Source organism: Simochromis diagramma, unplaced genomic scaffold (genome assembly GCF_900408965.1).
Source record: "Simochromis diagramma unplaced genomic scaffold, fSimDia1.1 OVJJ01000348.1, whole genome shotgun sequence".
In the NCBI taxonomy this organism is placed as follows: domain Eukaryota; kingdom Metazoa; phylum Chordata; class Actinopteri; order Cichliformes; family Cichlidae; genus Simochromis; species Simochromis diagramma.
The window spans coordinates 643,868-663,655 of record NW_024386755.1 but is presented as its reverse complement, the minus strand read 5'-3'; the positions used below and the strand labels follow the sequence as shown (position 1 = coordinate 663,655).

At 38.6% G+C, this 19,788-nt stretch overlaps 3 protein-coding genes across 4 annotated transcripts in view; 1 reads left to right on the top strand and 2 right to left on the bottom strand.

The window, feature by feature from the left end:
- The window catches only part of LOC120729129 (lysophosphatidic acid receptor 6-like), a 3,175-nt gene extending 2,096 nt beyond the window's left edge, over positions 1 to 1,079 (bottom strand). The window contains exon 1 of the mRNA XM_040024605.1: positions 467 to 1,079. The gene's annotated coding sequence lies outside the window, so the exon portion shown is untranslated. The remainder of the gene's footprint in view (positions 1 to 466) is intronic.
- Positions 1 to 2,422, bottom strand: part of LOC120729126 (lysophosphatidic acid receptor 6-like) — a 12,922-nt gene extending 10,500 nt beyond the window's left edge. Inside the window, exon 1 of the mRNA XM_040024592.1 lies at positions 1,078 to 2,422. Within this exon, the coding sequence (XP_039880526.1) occupies positions 1,379 to 2,227 (849 nt within the window). The 5' untranslated portion in view covers positions 2,228 to 2,422 and the 3' untranslated portion in view covers positions 1,078 to 1,378. The remainder of the gene's footprint in view (positions 1 to 1,077) is intronic.
- Positions 1 to 19,788, top strand: part of LOC120729090 (thymus-specific serine protease) — a 26,543-nt gene extending 6,755 nt beyond the window's left edge. The window contains exons 2-12 of one of the 2 annotated variants that reach the window (XM_040024532.1): positions 7,657 to 7,832; positions 9,538 to 9,637; positions 11,829 to 11,958; positions 12,311 to 12,434; positions 14,088 to 14,165; positions 14,464 to 14,511; positions 14,608 to 14,727; positions 16,766 to 16,930; positions 17,167 to 17,848; positions 18,008 to 18,162; positions 19,032 to 19,788. In XM_040024532.1, coding sequence (XP_039880466.1) covers positions 7,671 to 7,832; positions 9,538 to 9,637; positions 11,829 to 11,958; positions 12,311 to 12,434; positions 14,088 to 14,165; positions 14,464 to 14,511; positions 14,608 to 14,727; positions 16,766 to 16,930; positions 17,167 to 17,355 — 1,116 coding nt within the window. In that variant the 5' untranslated portion in view covers positions 7,657 to 7,670 and the 3' untranslated portion in view covers positions 17,356 to 17,848; positions 18,008 to 18,162; positions 19,032 to 19,788. Of the gene's footprint in view, positions 1 to 7,656; positions 7,833 to 9,537; positions 9,638 to 11,828; positions 11,959 to 12,310; positions 12,435 to 14,087; positions 14,166 to 14,463; positions 14,512 to 14,607; positions 14,728 to 16,765; positions 16,931 to 17,166; positions 17,904 to 18,007; positions 18,163 to 19,031 lie in introns of both variants that reach the window. The other variant, XM_040024541.1, reaches the window with a different exon arrangement.

Below are 19,788 nucleotides of genomic sequence, written 5' to 3'. Positions count from 1 at the left end.
TATTAACACCTGAGCCTAGGTTAACTGTAAAAGCTGTATTTCCCCCCACTCCCAATGAAAAACAGGTAGCATTAAAACCAGTTTTTACCATTTTCTTTTAACTATTTTACAACTATAAACTAGTTTTACCGTGAAAAAGACAAACCAAACAGGCTGCAGGTCTACACCAACGCACAAAAGTGTTTCCACAGTTACGGAGCCAGCTATTTCCTTTTTTTCCAAGTAGTTGTGTTATGAGCTCTCGATTTGGATTTTGCACAGAGACATGTAAACTTGAGACTTCCTGTTTTTCACAAATAAGCTTATTTCATAAAATGTTACAAATAATTAGCAAAAAGTGACTGAATTCTCATAAAACAGCCTAGATTCTTTTGCTATTTAAAGCTTTGATGATGCAGATTAACCTTTTTATGACTCTTAGAGCCTTGAGAAATTCAAGATTGTTCAAACGCTTTCAAAACCTCACATCGTCTGTAGTTTCTCCACCAGCAAAATTAACCAGATGAGTGCAGATCCTTTTCAGGCACAGGATTAGGGTCTAAGATGGCATGGCGTCAAAGGAAAAACCAGAGCCATCAGATGTTCCAAGCTGATGACGGGGATGAAGTTGCCACTGAGAGGATGTTGTTAAAGAGCATTGTGATGAACAGTGTGTGAAGAGTTAAAAAGTTTCAGTTACAATGTGGTTTGTTTTACGTGCTTGACAGTATCTTGTTCTGCGGTATGGACTTCCGGAGGTCTTTTTTAAACTCTCCAGCAGATAAAGACAGGTTGTTTCCTCAGTCGTCAAGTGTACAAAATGTACAATAAATCAGCTACAGTCCTGAAGCTTTATATTTAAAGAATAGTTTTATGAAACTGTGAGGCTGACAAGTCTTTTCGCTATGTATCCCACTGCCTAAGCTTCACAAGTACATTTAACTGACAATTATTGTTGAGTTACTGGTGAAAATGTTGTTCGATTTTATTTATATAGCACCAATTCACAACGACAGTCACCCAAAGGTGCTTTATATTATAAAATAATATTAGAATGAAACCCCCAAAATTCCATGACTGAACCCCCTCTGAACAAACCTGTGGTAACACTGGGTAGAAAAAAGTCCCTTTCTAACAGGAAGAAACCTCCTACAAAACCAGGGTCAGGGAGGGCAGCCATCTGCCACAAATCATTGGAGGTGAGTGGAAAGACAAGAAAGCAGAGAGGCAAGTCAAAAGACACAATACAATAAGCTCAGTTTCAGAATTTAGGAATTCAGAAAATATGCTTGAACTAAATAAGCATTTTGTGCAATAACAAGTTAGTTCACCAAAAAAAAAAAAAGAAAAAATTCATGTCAAAAAGAAAATATCATACCAAAAATAACATGTCTAGCATCTACATTTCTCCTCCCTTCATTGCATCTTCCATTTTCTTCCAAAAGGAGTCAAAAGAAAAGTAATACAGCAGAGGATCCAAACAGCAGTTCACAGCAGCAAGACATACAAGTGGGGTTAAATGAGCAAAACTTTTTGTGGCTAAACCTATTTGCACAGGCAAGAAACAGATCGTGAATAAAACCAAATTCATGGCAAAAATCAGCATTACATTCACCCTTTTGTTGATCTTTGCAGTGTCACTGGGACGGTTGCATAAAGTCCAAGACACCATAATGGTGCAAATAATGTTGACTGCTAGCATTGTGACGATTAACACCATATACAAATAAATAACTGCTGATTGTGTTGCACTCATAGAAGCAGTTCCAAAACAAGTGGCATTGTTTCTGTTTTTAAAACGTTTTAAGTCCATAAACCATGGGACATTCATTAACAGAACAAATAGCCAGACTACTGCTGCTCCTTTCCAGGCATTGGATGAAGTTCGAAGATGGCGTGACCTCAGAGGATAAACCACAGCCAGAAGTCTGTCCATGCTGATGAAAGTAATGAAGAAGGCGCTGGAGCGGATGTTGTTGCGAAAGAGCATTGTGATGAATTGGCACATTATGTTGCTCAGAGGCCATCTGCGGGTGGCGTGAAAGTAGATCCTCATGGGCAAAGAGATGATGACCAGCAGGTCTGATACTGCCAGGTTGACCATTAAGACAGCGTTGGGTGATTGGAGGCTGTGACGGCGAAGAAGAATCCACAGTGCGACTGCGTTGAGAGGCAGACCTATCACCATAATGCAGCCAAAGACCCCAGCGTAAACCCTGTCCTCTGTAGCGATGACTGACGTGTTCATGATCACAGAAGAGATTTTTCTGTGCTTTATAAAGTATTATAGCTGAGCATTCAAAGTTCCTCTCAGTGCCGTTTATCTGTGTGAGGTGAAGTTTTTAAGGGTAAATTGAAATGAAGTGGCACAGGAAATTTGTAGACTCATCTCAAGAGTTGTGGTTGATGACGTAAATTGAGTTTTTCTGTGTGGTGTATGCTATAATTAAATCCAAATGTTGTTATACCTCAAATAAATATATCTTAACTATCTCAGATAGTTAAGATCTAGCTCACATTAATGGTTATTATGAATTAAATATATATGTTACATCTCCTGTCTAGAATAGAATAGAATAGAATAGAATGCCTTTATTGTCACTATAGAGTTGTACAATGAGATACAGAGCATCTCCTACTCAGTGTAAACATGATGGGGGGGGGAGGGTACAGTTCTGCAGCGCTATGTACATATGGACAGTATTAACATAGGGAAAAACATATATATATATATAAAATGTACAATATACAAGCCGTAAGTAATATGTAATAAATAGTGTTATGTATATACAGTTATTGCACATAGAATTGGTATTGCACAGTGGTGGTCCATAGAGGAAGTGGGGGGGGGGGGGCTGTGTTATCTGTGCATGTGTGAGTTCAGGGTGGTTATGGCTTTAGGGAAGAAACAGTTTTTGAGTCTGTGGGTTTTTTGTGTTGATGCACCTGTAGCGCTCCCCTGAGGGAAGCAGGCTGAACATGTTGAAGCCAGGGTGGGAGCTGTCCTTGATAATGTTTGCTGCTCTGGTGAGGCAGCGGGAGGAATAAATGTCCATCAGGGAGGGGAGAGGGCAGCCGATGATCTTTTGTGCTGTCTTGACCACACTCTGAAGCCTCACTCTATCTGCTTTGGTGCAGCTGCCGTACCATACTGTGATGCAGTAGGTTAGCAGGCTCTCAATGGACGAGCGGTAGAAGGTCAGCAGCAGGTCGGAGTTCAGCTTGTACTTCCTGAGGACTCTCAGGAAGTGCAGCCGCTGTTGGGCCTTCTTGATGACTGCTGAGATGTTTCCTGTCCAGGAGATGTCAGCAGAGATGAGGACACCAAGGAACCGGAAGGTGTGGACCCTCTCCACACACTCCCCGTTGATGTAGAGGGGGGCCAAGTCGGTGCTGTGTCTCCTGAAGTCAACAATGAGCTCTTTGGTTTTCTTAGTGTTCAGTGCCAGGTTGTTTTCTGAACACCATGCTGCCAGCTTCAGGACTTCCTCTCTGTACTCTGCCTCATCTCCCTTCGAGATGAGTCCGACTACCGTGGTGTCATCAGCAAACTTGATGATGAGAGTGTTGTTGTGGGTCGAACTGCAGTCGTGGGTGTAGAGAGAATACAAGAGGGGGCTCAGCACACAGCCCTGTGGGGAGCCGGTGCTCAGTGTGCGAGTGGAGGAGAGATGAGGGCCGAGTCTTACAGTCTGGGGCCGGTTTGTGAGGAAATCCTTTATCCAGGCACTTGTGAGCCTGGATAAAGTCTAGGGCTAACTGTAAACATTGCTAATTGTGTGATTCCTTCCACCCCACTTCCTCTAACAGAAATCGTTAATCAGTGTTCAGAGGAAAAACTGTCGTTACATTCAGATATCAACCAAGCTTGAAAAACACACGTTCACTTATCAACATTAAACTTCCTTAGCAAGAAAGTCAAAGTATAAATAAGTGTTTGACCTAAAATTCTATGGATTACAAATAAGAAACAAAAATATTACTGAGGGTAACTGTTTAACAAGAAGAGCTTTTCATTTAAACTAAACTGCTGCTAGATGCTCTTTATCCAGAATGCAATATTATATGAATAGATATGTACAATTGCAACTAATTCAATAAAAAGACACGATGTTACAATCCCTGATAATGCATTGCTTCAAATCGAGAAAGTCTTGAGGGATGGCTACTATGAGGAGTGTGTTTAATGAAAAATTGCAACCAAGCACAACATTCACAGTTTCCTCTAGTGCAGTTTGTGTAGGTGAAATAAGATAAGATAAGACTATGGAGGGTAGAAAGTAAAAGCTACAACAGGAAGTTTGCTGAGGTACTTCAAGAGTTGTGCCGCAAATTAATCATGCAGTTTTCTTTCGATAAAATCATTTTGTAATGTAATATCTTATTACACATCAGCTTTTATAAGATCTGACGTAGTTTACAAAACCACTCACACGGTTATGACATGGTTATAATAAAATAATATTATAAATAATTCGTTTTTGTTACATCCCTAATCTATGCAAAATATAGACATGTTGTGACATGTGACTCCCATGTTCTTTAAAAGTCCAAAGAGTGTCCACAGAATGAATGGATGGCCAGCACTGTGTAATATTTACACATTGGGAGTTATACTTATAGCCGTTATTTAGTGGTCAACTAACATTTATACAACTTTCATATTTTTTTTAAAATAAAATTAGTGTTTTTTGGATCAGTGGCACAAATCTGTTTAATGTGCAAATACTGTATTTGCTAGAGGACCCTGCAAATATGAGGGTTTACCATCCAAAAGTGACCACATACAATATCAACTTGTCAGAGAGTCTGTGTTTCACTTTTCAATGTTATTATTGTAATTTTAGTGCTCTGTAATGGCTAGTAAGATTTCCTGTTTGTTCTTAATACTCAATGATATTTTGTGTTCTTATGATGGTACATTTTTACATCAAGGATTGATGCTATTATGCATATTTTCTATGGATGATAAGGAATAGCAAATTCCAATCTTGTGTGTTCATGCTAGCTAAAAGTAAATTTCCAAATATTTGATAATACAAGATACAATACAAGTACAAGATTTTTTATTAATAGGTCTGCTAGTTTAGATTATGAGGAGAAAATATTATATTTGTTGGTAATATTGCTTACATCCTTTATGTATTCCTGTTTTAAGGGTGTCATATTAATTGAATATAGGCATTCAATTTGATTTACTGTTGTTCTGCTAATCATGGCAGGTTTCAGTGTTGCACTTGTGTTTTTCAGTAATAAACAGGCTCTGTTGACCACCAATATAATATTTATTTTTTCTTCATTCTTTTGGAAAGCACTGTAAACTATTTACCATGCAACTGATCTGGTATTAGGCTACAGTACACATTATTAAAATCTATGTGAGACTGAACTCTCTGTGCCCTACTCTCCAACCGGAGTCCCTGTCCGTAAAGGAGTTACCAAACCAGCTCCCCGGTGATATTTGCTCTGAGATCCCTAAGCATCTCTTGGGCACAGCAAAAATAAGTTGTAAACATATTGTCTTATTGTCCACTTTTAATGCAGTAAACTTGTTTCTAAACTTGCAGCTGGGGCTTTTTATATACTTTATAGCCTTAAATGTGCCTCTCTATTGTGTTCTACTCTCTTCTGGAATGCTGATAATGTAAAACAAGCCATGCAAATGTGTCCTCTGCATTGATCTGAATGGAAGATAACCTTAACCAGAGCAACAACTAGCACGGTGATAAAACCAGCCTGACATTATGAACCTGTGAAACATGCCACTGCTTGCCATGTACGTGGGTTTCATCAGCGCTCACTTAGAGCAAATTGCAAGACATAGAGATGTCTGCAAGTGATACCGAAGATAACGCAGATGGTCGTTCTGCACAGAGTTAGCAGTGCCTTTTCCTCTTGGGCCTGATTTCTTCTCTTGTTTTGGAGGGTTGTTTTTTTTTTTGGGGGGGGGGGGGGGTTGAGAAAACAAACACAAAAACAAAAGATTCCACTGTGATGTTTGAACCAGAACCTCTCTGCTAAAGTTCACGCAACCAAAGTAGAGTTGGCTAACATGACTAGCATTCAGCTCTGTGCTCATAATTTTACCACGTCTGCTGCCACACTGGCTGACTTGAACATTGCAATTGCTGTCACTGCTGCTGCTGTCTGCAATGAGACAGCTCTGCGAGGCAGACATGACAACCAAATAAAAAAAGGTTTTAACAGAAAAGACTGTAATACAAAATCTATTAGACTTAATTTGAAATTCTGGTAGAACTATAATATAATATAGTATTTGTTCTAAAATTAAAGTATAATTTGTATTTACCTACAAATATTTACTGATAGATACACTAGTAATGATTCAAGTTTTTAGTGCGAAGAAGAAATAATTATACTGTAAGTAATTTGAATTATACTTTAGGTATATTGCAGGAAAGGAGAAATAACTTTAAGTAGTTCATAACTACTTAACAGTTACGCACAGGTAAGAGTCTCACTACCTCTTGGTGAGTAGTTTGCATTGGCAGATATATCAACATTGTACACATCCTGAATGTAATGGTGTCATTCCATAATATTTGGATTGTATGTTTTAATAGATAGATAGATAGATAGATAGATAGATAGATAGATAGATAGATAGATAGATAGATATGAACTTAGCCTCTGTGTGGACATAGGATAGTCTCTCTCACTACTCCCAATTAGGAAGCCGCAAAAAGTTGAAAACTGCCCTCTGTAACTCAACCATTCAGAAAAAAGCTGTTACAAAGCAGAGAGGTCTAATTACAGGACGAGGCTGATGCTCATTTCTGCTGAGCAGTTTTTATTAGTGCACACACACACACACACACACACACACACACACACACACACACACACACACACACACACACACACACACACACACACACAGTCACACACACAGGAGCCCTTCAGGGACTATATATGGGACCCATAGAGTGACGTCTTGTGTGTTACAGAGTGGATATAGCATTTAAGATGAATTTCTTAACATTGCGCTGTCTCCTTCCTCTGCTACTTTTAAACTTTGTTTATTCTGGTGAGTTAATGAAAATTCCACTAAATGTGATACTTTAGATCTTGATATAAAGTACTGTGCACAGGCCTTGACCAATTCCTTATTGCTTCATAATTTCCTAGGGAATTAAGAAATAACTGCTTATTAAAATGTTTAAAATGTATACAATATAGTATATAAGGCAAAAACAGGGTTTTTTACAATTCTTTGAATTTATTCTTCAACACAGCTTGAACCCTCTTGGTCAAACTTTTTTGTAATTTCTTTAAATAGTCTTCAGGAATATTTCTCCAGACTTCTTGAATGTCATTCAAAGCTCTTTTTTGGATGTTTCTGCCTTTTGTTCTGTTCTCTGTCAAGATGATCCCACGCTGGGCAGTCCATGACAGACAAATTTGGATTCATTCATCATCTTCAGTCACATGAGGATCAATCAGTTGTTTAGATATAACAAAATATGGTTCACCTGTTCATATCACTAATCTGGCCAACAGAGCTAAGACGGTGCCAAGTTCTCCATTATTTTGCATAAATTATGTTTAGCTTATGATTTAGATTACAAACTATTCAAGTTTAGATTCATTAATTTAAGCAGTTTCACAGTTGTTTTTCTGTCCTATGTTTTTTTGTTTGTTGTTTTTTGCTAACAGGACAGATTCTGAGGATGATCAAGAGGCGTGCACGTGACAACCAGCTTCAGAAAAACAAGCAGCTTCTCCTGAAGCTCACAGTCAGTCTTCATCAGCCTCTCCACCACGTGAAGGAGGGTTGGATTGTCCAGCCCCTGGACCATTTCAACAAACAAAATAGCAACACCTTCCCTCAGGTAGAGGAACGCTGAGCAATGCTTTAATGCTTCACACCCCTGCCTGCACGTAAAGGTTATTCACTTAAAGGCAGTTAAAAGAAAAAGACTTAATGAGGTTTTTTTTTAAAAAAACAACAAAACTTTTATGTAACTGAAAAATATATAAAATAATCATATGTGGGAAAAGGAAATTTTGCTATTGCTCTAGCAAAAATAACTTCTTACAGGTGTTTTGTAATGACTTTTTTGACATCTTTGATTCCCACTTGGATTCACATCTGAGTTTTTCACTGAATTTGGCAGCGTGTTTAGAATCTTTATCATTACAAAAGGTTCGGCTCAAACCTTCAAATAAACGATCTTGTTATTTCAAGCACTCGTTGACTTGATGCAGAAGAACATTTCCACCACAGTGCTTCATAGTTGGTTCTTCTCCCAAAATGCTATTTTTAGTATGCAGCAAACACATTTCCCTTCAGAGCACATCATTTCATAACGCCTGCTTTGTATGTGTAAAATTTGCATTTTTAGGTATCACCATTTGCAAGAGCTATTTACAGGTTCTCTGATAATATTTTGTGGTTCTTGAGAATTTCTATTTCAGGTTGTCTTTTCTCGCGCTGAATTTGCTGAAGCAGCCAGTCCAAGTCCAGACCAACTTCAAGTTTTGTTTGCTTTGTTTGAAATTTAGAAATCATTTTTTATTCTCTGTTAGACTAATAAGCTCGAGCTTGTCTTTGAAGGCCTCAGAGAGCTTCTTCCAACTTTGGCATGACATTTAAACAGACAAAATAATAGAGCATGCCAGAGGTTTGATCAAAGATAGAGTCTGCCTGTCACTCCCTTAGGAGCATCTCGTCCCCTTTTTTAATATTTTGGATTTGAAATGGTGTGGTTATGTTATTAGGTATTTTTTTTAAAAGATAATGAAGAATATTACGAAATGTTAGTTTTTGATGTTATTTCCGTATATCGTCTTATCTTATCTGTAGGCATTGCATCAAAGAGAATCAAATGTCGGCTTGGCTAAATATGGACGATATCCATTTTCTACTTTTTAAATATGACTCTAAATTTACATTTCACTTCTGGGCACAGACCTCTCCAGTGCGAGTGCATGGTGCTGATAATTAAAGGCTTGATGTTTGAGAGGTCTTTGAAAATCTATGTTAACGATAAGAGAACTCTTCCATCAGTCAGATCCTGTGAACCAAAAGGAGGCCATAATTTATTTAAAGCACTGGAGAAGATGCCATCGTGTGATATTTCTGAAGACTGCTTGGATTGCAGTGACGCTGATAAAACAGATGCCCTGTCAGCTCAAATCGCAAAATAGGCTGCGTGCAGCAGAGCAAGTGTCCCGTCCCACTGAACCCTGCTGCTTTCACTTTGTTGTGGAGATAAGAGCTAAACTGAGTTGCTGTGGTTCTTAAGAAGCAGAGAGTGAGCGGTCCATTCAGAGAAATGTAGACTAGATGAACCTTTTTCATCACTCCTGATTCAGCAGGGAGCGACAGGGTGGCGTTTCCTGACAGCATGAACTGAAATGTTCGGCCTCATTTAGCTCTTGCAGCCATTTGAGGCTGCCAATGTGCAAATTTGCCCACTCCAGCATCAAGTAAAGGATTACTCAGAGCTAGTCCTTGAATGTGCACTGCTGCCGGTTTGGGCGAGCATAAATAAAGCATGTCTTTCTTCTTGTACTTTTCTCAATGTCCTCCAGAGGTTCTTTGTGAATGAGGCATACTGGCAGCATCCTGATGGCCCGGTGTTTCTCTACATTGGGGGAGAAGGGCCCCTCGTTGAGTATGATGTTCTGACAGGTAGTGTAAAATACAGCACATATCGTCACCTGTTTGTGCCTTTCACAGATCAGACACGCATATGAAATCAGTGTTCAAAACACTCAAAGAACTGGCAACATAATGAATTAAGAATCAAACTTTGGACGTAAAGTGATGCTCATCTGCGAGTATATCTGTGTTTTGTCTTTTTTGTACCCTAAAACTTGTTTTGTAAGTACCCGTAATCCCCCAAAGAATCGTGTATAGGAGACATAGGAAAAAGTAGATGTTGGTACTGGGTTACAATTTTAAAACACACAGACACAGTGCTTCTATACTAAATTCACCTGTTATCATACTTTACTGCTAAAAATATACCTGTGGAACATTTTTGTAATATACAGTAGGTCACTAATCATTAATATTGCGTAGATTGTTGTTTAACAAGGACAAAACTTTAAAGAAGACCTATTATATATTAATAGAGTCACTTTGCAAGATCTTTGAACTCCTCCTCCCTTCCCCTTTTCGTCCATTTTTCCTATAAGCAACCTTTCTTCTGATTGGCTTCCCCACATAAACAGAATACTTGAAAAGCTGGTAAGCAGAGCTTCTGTACTCATATAGCCAGAAAGTGTGTTGCAGAGATCGTCATATTAATGATATCCCATGTCACTAATACTCTGCACATTGCCACTCCTTCACGTTCTCTAACATCTTCCTGATCTGCTCGCCTCACCACCATGGGCTTTCAGCCGATTGGCCCCTTGTCTTTGTAACTTTCTCCACATTTGCGACACTGATTCTCTCCCTATCTTTAAAGCAAGCCTTAAAACTGAATTTTTTAAAACTTGCTTTTTCTGTCTAATTTTAATTTTATGAACCACTGATGTTTAATTCAGTCAGTTTCTCAGTTTGTCCATACTGTGATTTTGTTATTTAATTGCTTTTATCATTGAGTGTCTTGAAAGGTGTATATAAATAAAATGCATACTTTTTATTATAGTTATCCCTTCTCTATGACATCATACAGATCCAATCACAGAAAAAAATGTCTAATACTGAGGATTTAGATCATTCTGAAGCCTGTGAGCTTTATCCTCACAGCGATTACTACAACTTATACACTGACCTAATTTTTATAAACACCGGCCATGTTTAATATGAGCACAGACAGCAGTCACAGTGCATTTATGACAGAAAATAAGGAAAGTGATTAATAGGTCCAGCAAGGTCAGGGAGGAGGCTGTATTTGAATGGCTATAACTATTAGCTACATGTAGATGTTGGTTTTTATAAATCATTAGTTCATTATTTTGATAATAGTTGAGATCATTTAGGATTTTTCTAAGCACAATGCCAAAATGATGGTTGACAAGAAATTATACTTATTTTCACAGCTAATTCAACGCTATCATTTTGATATTTTCTTGTTTTTCACATTGTATGGCAGTACAGGCTCAATCATCACCGTCACCATTCATATATCAAGAAGATTATAGATGAAAAGCCTTTCTGATGGCACCACTGTCATATTTTAATGAAAAAAATATATATATCGAGAGTTCATTCATTTGTGTTTTCTGAAATTAGTCTTCAAATGTGCAAACAGTCTAGCCCCAGAGCCTCTTTCAAGAAATGACCAAAGAGAAGAAGAATTGTTAGGAGAATAGTGAACAGGAAGTGTAAAATATCACAGCAATATGGAGAAGATCAGCATTCTCTGTAAAAGCCTGTTATCTATAAACACACTTCCACCTGAAATCAAATTAATTACAGACCTTAAATCTTTCTCGGTAAAGGTCAAAGTTCGTAAAAAAGCACAGAGCTGCAGCTATTTCAGTTAATTAGAATTTCATAATTATTCATATTTTCTAGGAATCATGTTATAATCAATGCGTCTCTGTATGTCTTTTGTTAGATTTCTACATTTTGTGTCCAGTTAGTGTATATTTAACATAGTTTTGTATCTACAGTACATCGTGGTTCTATGTGATTGAATATTATAAACTTTTATTTATTAAACTGCATCATCTTGTTTGTATAAAATTGATCAATAGTGCAAATAGTCATTAGTTACCACTTAATGGTAGCTGGACACATGACACTTTGTAACTTTTTAAAGTTACACTCACTTTTAAGCCTCTCGTGTACCGTACCTGCATCTCTAAAAAAAATATTAGGGCTTGCTTCACAATGAATCTTATCTGCTTCGAACATGTTTTCCCAGGTCACCATAGTGACATGGCTGAAGAGCACGGTGCTCTACTTCTGGCTCTGGAGCATCGTTTCTATGGTGACAGCATTAACCCTGATGGCCTCAAAACAGAGAACCTGGCAGACCTAAGCAGCCAGCAGGCGTTAGTGCTGACTCTCTACCAGTGTGTGTGTGTGTGTGTGTGTGTGTGTGTGTGTGTGTGTGTGTGTGTGTGTGTGTGTGTGTGTGGGTGTTCATCATGCAAATGTGTATCTTTCCCATCGCATTTCTCCTGCATATGAATGCACACCTGTCTATCTTAGGATTCATTAGGACATAGACTATCAGTAATTTTATTTGTAAGTCAGGCAAATCTAATGTAATTTTGTACATTTGATTCCAAGTATCTCTCTGTCGTTTCATCTATCTGATTACATTTGTCTTCGTGACTTTTGTGCAGACCTCTTTAGATGCATGTGCACTTTATTTTTTGTAATTTGTTTCTTTTCATTCAGACTTGCTGACCTGGCTGCATTCCACCAGTACATCAGCCAAAACTTCAATCTGACGCACAGAAACACATGGATCAGCTTCGGAGGCTCATACTCTGGAGCTCTATCAGCCTGGTTCAGAGGAAAGGTACAGGACATGGTTTACATGTGGAAGCATTCGAAGATGCATAAGGCTTCAAACTTTAAAATACAGCACCTCACAATCTTTAAAAACTAATCCTATAAAAGACAGAGAAAGATTTTAGAGCTTATTGACTGTTCTTCTGGAACAACACTTCTTCTTCCTGATACTGTGACTGAGATATTTGTTCTATATCATTTTACAAAAACAGATCAGAGCAACATATTTGTATTTCATACTGACAGGAAAGATCTAGTTTAGGGAAAAACACAGCGTGAGTCATTTGTTTCCGAAGAACTGTAGACAGGCAATAATTCATAGATGCTCTTCTGTTTATACCCTGAGGAGATAAGAAAGTACTGAATCTCATCTTACTATATGAATGTATCACTTGCTTTTTTTACTTACATTTTCAAGTTCACAAACTAAAAGAAGATGATTCTTTAAGTGAATATTTGTGGTTACTCTTACTCTCTTGATTTTCTAGACAAAGAGTTAATCAGTACCCTTTCTGAGGTCATGACGTTACTATGCTACCTCTATGGGTTTTTTTAGTAAATCCCATAAAAAGACTAAAATCAACTACATTATGAAAAAGTGTTTCCCACTTCCAGATTTTTTAACATATCTTTCACATGTTGAATTGCATATTTTAGATAATCAAACTAATTTTAATTTTAGCCAAATATAAGCAGAGTACATACAAAATGCAGTATTTTAAATAGTGATTTCAGGTTAAAAATAAAAAAAAGGGGGGGGGGAGCTCACCAAACCATGAATTCTGGACTTTACCAGAAAATCCTGAAGGAGAATGTCTGGCCGTCAGGGTTTGGAGTGGCCTAGTCAAAGTCCAGACTCATGATGTTTGGCATGACCTTAAAGAGGCCGTTCATGCTCAAAAATCCTCCAGTTCCTCCAAAGTGATGTGAAAGACTCATATTATTAGTTATCAAAAACATTTGATTGCAGTTCTTGCTGCCAAAGGTGGCACAACCAGTTATTAGTTTTAGTGGGCAATTACTTTTTAAAAAGAGGATCATGTAGGTCTGGATAGCTTTTAATACACTAAAAAAACCCTACTTCTTAAAAGCACTTAACCAATAAATAAATATTCAAAACTGCAATTTTGTATTTACTCTGGTTATCTTTGTTTAATATTAGAATTTCTTTGATGATCTGACACTTGCAAATGTGAGAAATATGCAAAAGAAATAAGAAATCAGGAAGGAGCATATATTCATATATATAGAAGTACATCGATTGCTGCTTCCACTCTTCACAGCCTGCATGCAGCTCTCCATGAATTCATTCCCAAAGAAAGATGAAGTCTTTAAGTGGTGTTTGGTAAAGAAGATTTTAGGAAATACTTTTAGAACATCTGAGGATGAAGCCACTTTCAAGTATGGATTTGACTGCTGCATTAGTCCCTGTATAGCAAAAGCAAGGAGCTAAACCAAGCTCAGTCACCATATTAAGCGGAGTCATGTGTTAGGTAGTGTAACGGTGTGGAGAGGAATGTTACATGTTAAGTTTTGGATATAAAGACATGTATAGATTATCGGGTTGTTAACATTGATCTTCATGTCTTACAAAAATCATGTAAACTCAACAGAAATATATTAATTGTTTTTGTGTGTCTTCTCTCGCTCTGTACTGCAGTTTCCCAATCTGGTGTATGGAGCTGTGGCCTCCTCTGCTCCAGTCAAGGCAAAGCTGGACTTTTCTGAGTATAACAACGTAATACGACACAAACCATGGTCACAGGATTTAATATCACCATTCATTTAATTATTATTGATTTCTTTGTGTTTTCATCGCTGACTCTTATGGGCTGAATGTGTTTTTCACCATCAAAGAAGTAACTGTGATCAAGTCCAGTTTTTCCCTTCTGATGTCAGTACACCACAAAGGTTCCTCCATAACCAGGACTTGACCTTAGGTTCCTCTGTTGTACCTACATCCCTCCAAACAGCTAAGGTGTCTACTGAAGTTCATTTCCTTTTGAATCACATATCTGCCCTTTCCTCTATTTCAGGTTGTTGGCTTGAGCCTGTTGAATGAGGCAGTTGGTGGCTCAGAGAAGGTGAGAAGTCTGCCACCATCTGTGCATCATGTGTCAGGGATTAGATTTTAGTCTGTTACTTTTGTCTGTTAACTTCACACCATCCACTTCCTGCAGTGTCTGTCTAAAGTGCGTGAAGCGTTTGCTGCAGTGAAAGAAGCCCTGATGAGTGGAAATATCAACCAGGTAGCCTCAGACTTTGGATGCTGTCAAATCCCCAAGGATCCTTATGATCAGGTGATGACATGCTTTGATGGACACCAAGCTCTTGTTCATGCAGTTCTGTTCATTTTTTGCTTTTTAAAAAAATTAAATATATACTTTTTTGTGATAACTTTCTTTTCCCACTGTATGCTGGTAATAAGCTGTTTGAACCTTTGCAATCATGTGAAAAAGAAAGCACAGCTTTATTTTAAACCTGTCTACAGTCTTTCTGTGATAAACATAGGACAACTGTCAGGTATATTATTGCATTTTATTGCAAAGTTCAACTTGATGGTAAAATGCCAAAGCTGTAGTTGCGAGACCTTCACTGCAAAACATAATATGGTACTTGTCCAGTATAGAGTGTTGCTCTCTTGCTAAATATATGTAAACAAATATGGAGGTTAATTCAAAATGATTCATTTGCCTATCACGGCTGCCGGGGCGAGCCGTGTGGTGAAGGAGGAAACGGACCCAAAATGCAGGCAGTGGACTGGTGATGAGAGAGACAGGAGGGCAACACACCTGGGAGAAATCGGAGCTGACGGGACAGGAGAAACGTAAACTGAACACACTCACATGAGACGGGGACCTTCAGAATAAAACAGGAAACTCAGAGAACCAGACATGACACTGAACTAAACAGACAGATTCACAAGCAGACAGTGGGACCAGGGCAGGCACAGAACAGAAACCTAACAAATCATAACAGAATACATACTCAGAATAAACAAAAGCATAAAGAAACACAAAACACTGAGTCAGCAGACTCAGGACCATGACATTGCCTGCCTAATAAAGAGCTATGGGTCACTGAGTCCAGACTTTACTGAAGAGGGTGCTCAAAATGGGAGTCATGACATGAGGTTCAAAAACTGGAACTTAAAGCGTGTACTGTCAACAGTTCTTCTTGTGGACCGCCGTGTTAGCCATTAGGTGTTCTGTATGTACTAGCATGATCCTTTCTGAGGCCAGAAAACAGAAATGAAAAACAACAGCAACAACAAAAGCTAACCCCAAAAAGCAGAAGCAGTGTGTAGAGCACACGCCATGATTTATTAGCTTGTAGAACCACTTTTAGCAGCAGTAACTTGAAGTGTCTGTTTTCTGTATGTCTTTATCAAGCTCTCACATTGTTCTGGTGGAAGTGTGGCCCACTCTTCTTTGCAATGTTGATTCAGTTGTTTGAAGTTTGCAGGTATTTATTTATGCACAGCCCTCTTAAGGTCCCACCATAGCATTTCAATTGGACCAGTGGTCCATTCCAGCACTTTGATTATTTGCTTTTTCAACTATTCTGTTGTAGATTTGCTGCTGTGCTTGGGATCACTTTCATATTTCATAACCCATTTTCAACCAAACGTTATCTGATCTGCCACACAGATAAAGAGAAAGTAGCTTTCTGAGGAAGCAGCCCTTCCAAATAATGTCCTGATAATACCCCGATATGTAAAACCTGAACTGAAAGAGGATGCAAGCCTCCTTTACTTTTCACATTCAATATAATGTGGCCACTAAACTGCTGGCCATAGCAGTTCATGGCTTCTCCAGATCCCTGGGAAAGCTCTCTTTTTAGACCTAGCCCTGCTTTCACAGTCCAGGTCAAATGAAAGAGTTTTTTAAGTAGTAGTATACATAAAGTGGGCTTAATTATTTGCCTACTTGTATTGACTGCGTGTGGGCTGTCAAAGTGTTTAGGCTGGTTAACAAACTGTACACAGATTCAACTTTTCATGTTAATCTCTTGTTACCATTTATTCATTACTTTTAACTTTCCATTAATATCATTCACTTTTTAGTATTTATCATCTAAAGTTAACAAGTTATTTACTGTATGTTCATTAGTTTAAGCATTAAATTTGCTCACTAAATCCATTTTGCTCTCTTATTTGAACACTGGGCTTCAAATCTTAGTGTACTTTTCAACTTATTTCCACGTAGTCTCCTAGTTGGCAATCGATATTTTTCCTCATTTAATCCTGTTTTCTTTCTCTTTATCTCTTTCCTTTATTTGTATCCATCTCTTTCCAGTTTTTATGCAATTGGACAATAACATATTCCTTTACTTTAGATTGAGCTGATGGAAAGCTTGGCCGACATTTTCATGGGAGCAGTGCAGTACAATGAAGAGGGGGTACTCATGTCGATAAATGAGCTCTGTGGCATAATGACCAACAACAGCCAGGAATATCAGGATGGGATGGAAGCCTACAACCGCCTTGTTAAACTCTCACAGGTATGGAGAACAGAGCGGGCTCCTTCTCCCCCTTTACATGTCGATATGTGGCCACCAGATGTCACTGCTGAGCCGTTTTCCTGTATGTCTGCTGTCCCTCTCAGAGCTAAAAACAAGCAGTGCAAGCATTTGTGATTCCTTTATGCCTTTACCTTTATGCAACTCCCACAACATCTGTCTACTAGTTTTGTTTCTTTTCTTTCTTGTCTCTTTGCATGTGTTTCTGCACTTGACAGATTTACCGATTCACCAGTAAGGAGCCGTGTTTGGACATCTCCTATGAGAAATCAATGAAGGATCTGATGGACACGTCAGTCCATGCCGGCAGAAGAGGAGAGAGACAGTGGACCTACCAGACATGCACTGAATTTGGCTTCTGTACAACACAAACACACACACACACTTGTTTTCATATATTAGCGTAATTAACATAATTAACATAATGCTTTCCCTAGCTGCTTACTCTAACCATCAGAAAATGAATGCCTAACCCTTAGCCTAAACCTAACCATAACCTAATTGTAACCCTGACACTAAAACAGCATTTTGAGCCTGGAAAATGCCTTCAATCTTGTGGCATCTTGTCCCCATAAGTGACTGTTGTCCCCCACAAGTATAGTGGCATGCCAATTTTCTGTCCTCACAAAGTCATGTAGACATGTACACACACACACACACACACACACACACACTAACACTTCTTTATCATACGTGATTTTTTTCTTTTCTTGTTTGTAGACCAGACTTGTGAGGACGCCACTTGTCCTTTCTCTGGGATGTTGACCCTGCAGGATCAGACTAAGCTCTGTACCACGCTGTTTGGTATTTCCCAGCATTCCCTGCCTGCTCGCATCGCCTTCACAAACACTTACTACGGAGGAGACAACCCCCACACACACAGAATCCTTTATGTTAATGGTGAGAGTGGGTTTACTACAGACAAAGTCAACACATTTACAGAGAAAATACAAAAGTAAGGCGAGACAGAGAATACCGCCTTTTCTTACATATTTAGATAACCAGCAGGGCTGCAGCACTTTCTTGACTGTTGAAGACTTTTTTTTATCACTTCCACAGGAGGAATCGACCCGTGGAAGACGCTGTCGGTGGTGCAGGACGGGACTGAGGAAGGAGAGGAGGCCCAGACAATTTTCATTAAGGACACTGCTCACTGCGCTGACATGTCGAGTAGAAGAGTCACAGACCGCAGCTCGCTCACGAAAGCCAGACAGGTACCCACGCCTCACTGAGAAGTTTTCAATCTGAAAAGCATTTTTCAGAGCAGCTTCACACACCAGTCAGTGCTGTAATCCTTTAAAGCATATTTCCTCTCTTTCCATGTCTGTCTTAAAACAGCACAGAGGTGCGCTTGAAGAGTAAACAGATCCTATCCTGACGTTATTTTAGCCTAAGAAACAGAGGACAAAATCCACAATGCCCACATTTTAAAGTAAAATTCAAATCAGTGCATTTTACCTAAAGTTTTAGCTATTTTTGAACTTAAATTAAACTTCCAAACTTTAGAAGTAGAACATCTGATATGAGTTAACAACAAAGATGATGCACTCTCTAGTCAAACACATGCAACTGCACATTGCTGGTTAATTACATTGCAGCATTTACACCATATATTTCCAGAGCGTGCCTTGTCTCTTTTAAAGAGAAATGAGGTAATTCCAGCTTTAATAACTGTCAGAGTTGTAAAATACTGCCTCGTGATACAATAAACTATACTGTGAAAGTGTCAGTTAAATGCTGGAATGCATTTTTACACAGTATTGTGGATTTTGTCCTGCATATATATAGATATATAATCTATAAATCTCAAATTAGTTGTGATTTATATATCATAGTGCACAAAACAACCACTTAAGTGCTGCTTGGTGGTGCACAATCACAAATCAAGTGCTTACTGCACTCTTGCAAATCACACATTGCAGGCTTCCCATATCAAAACCAGCCTTTTAAACCACATACTAACACAGGAAGCACCTTTGCTTTGCGGTATAGTGTGGTAACAATCCTCAAGCAGTTGTAGCATTAAAAACATGAAAAACCTTAATGTATGTCTGCCTTTCTTTCTCATCTTTCCACCTCTCAGGAGATTGAAAAACACGTGGCTAACTGGCTAAAGGCAGCTGCCCAGGAGAAGCTGGAGAAAGGAACGTCCTGATCAGATCACGTTATAACCCGATCAGCCCTTATCACCCACGTCTGAAGCTGATAAGAAATAGTTAATAATCTGTCCTCCGCCTCCTCCTTCTCCTGCTCATCATCTTCCATTTCCTCCCTCTTGTTCTCTGCCCCTTTGCTGTCCATCTATAACAATCTCACAGCACAGAGGCCGATCTGTGTATTTAAGTGTCGTGCTTTTCGAGATTTTCCTCTTGTGTCTTTATTTTGGACTTTGTGCTGAACATTTCTGATGTTTAGGCTGATTGAGTTTTTAGAAGTTTGTGTTCTTAACAGCCATTTCTCACTGATTAATTTTTAAATGGTGCTAGTAAAATAAAATGTTTTTCGTTTTTTTTTGTTTTTTGTTAGCTGAGTTTTGTTTTTGAAGTATTCCTCAGTTGTCATAACCATTAAGTGTCACTAGGGTGTGATATTGCTACATGATGAAACCCATTTCTTGAGGCGCTGCTATCAAAGTCCTGAGTGGCTTATTTGTTGTTTTTGATGAAATACAGTAAGCATGCGAATCTCAAGCATTTGGCTCTGATGTTTTTCTTTCTTTTTGCTTACATTTGTTAAAATCAATGAACTTCTGCGGATGTGATGAGATGGAGACTGTTTGTGACAGAAAGGTGAGGAAATTGTCCCAAGGCCATCTGTTTCCTTGTTTGTGTGTGTGTGTG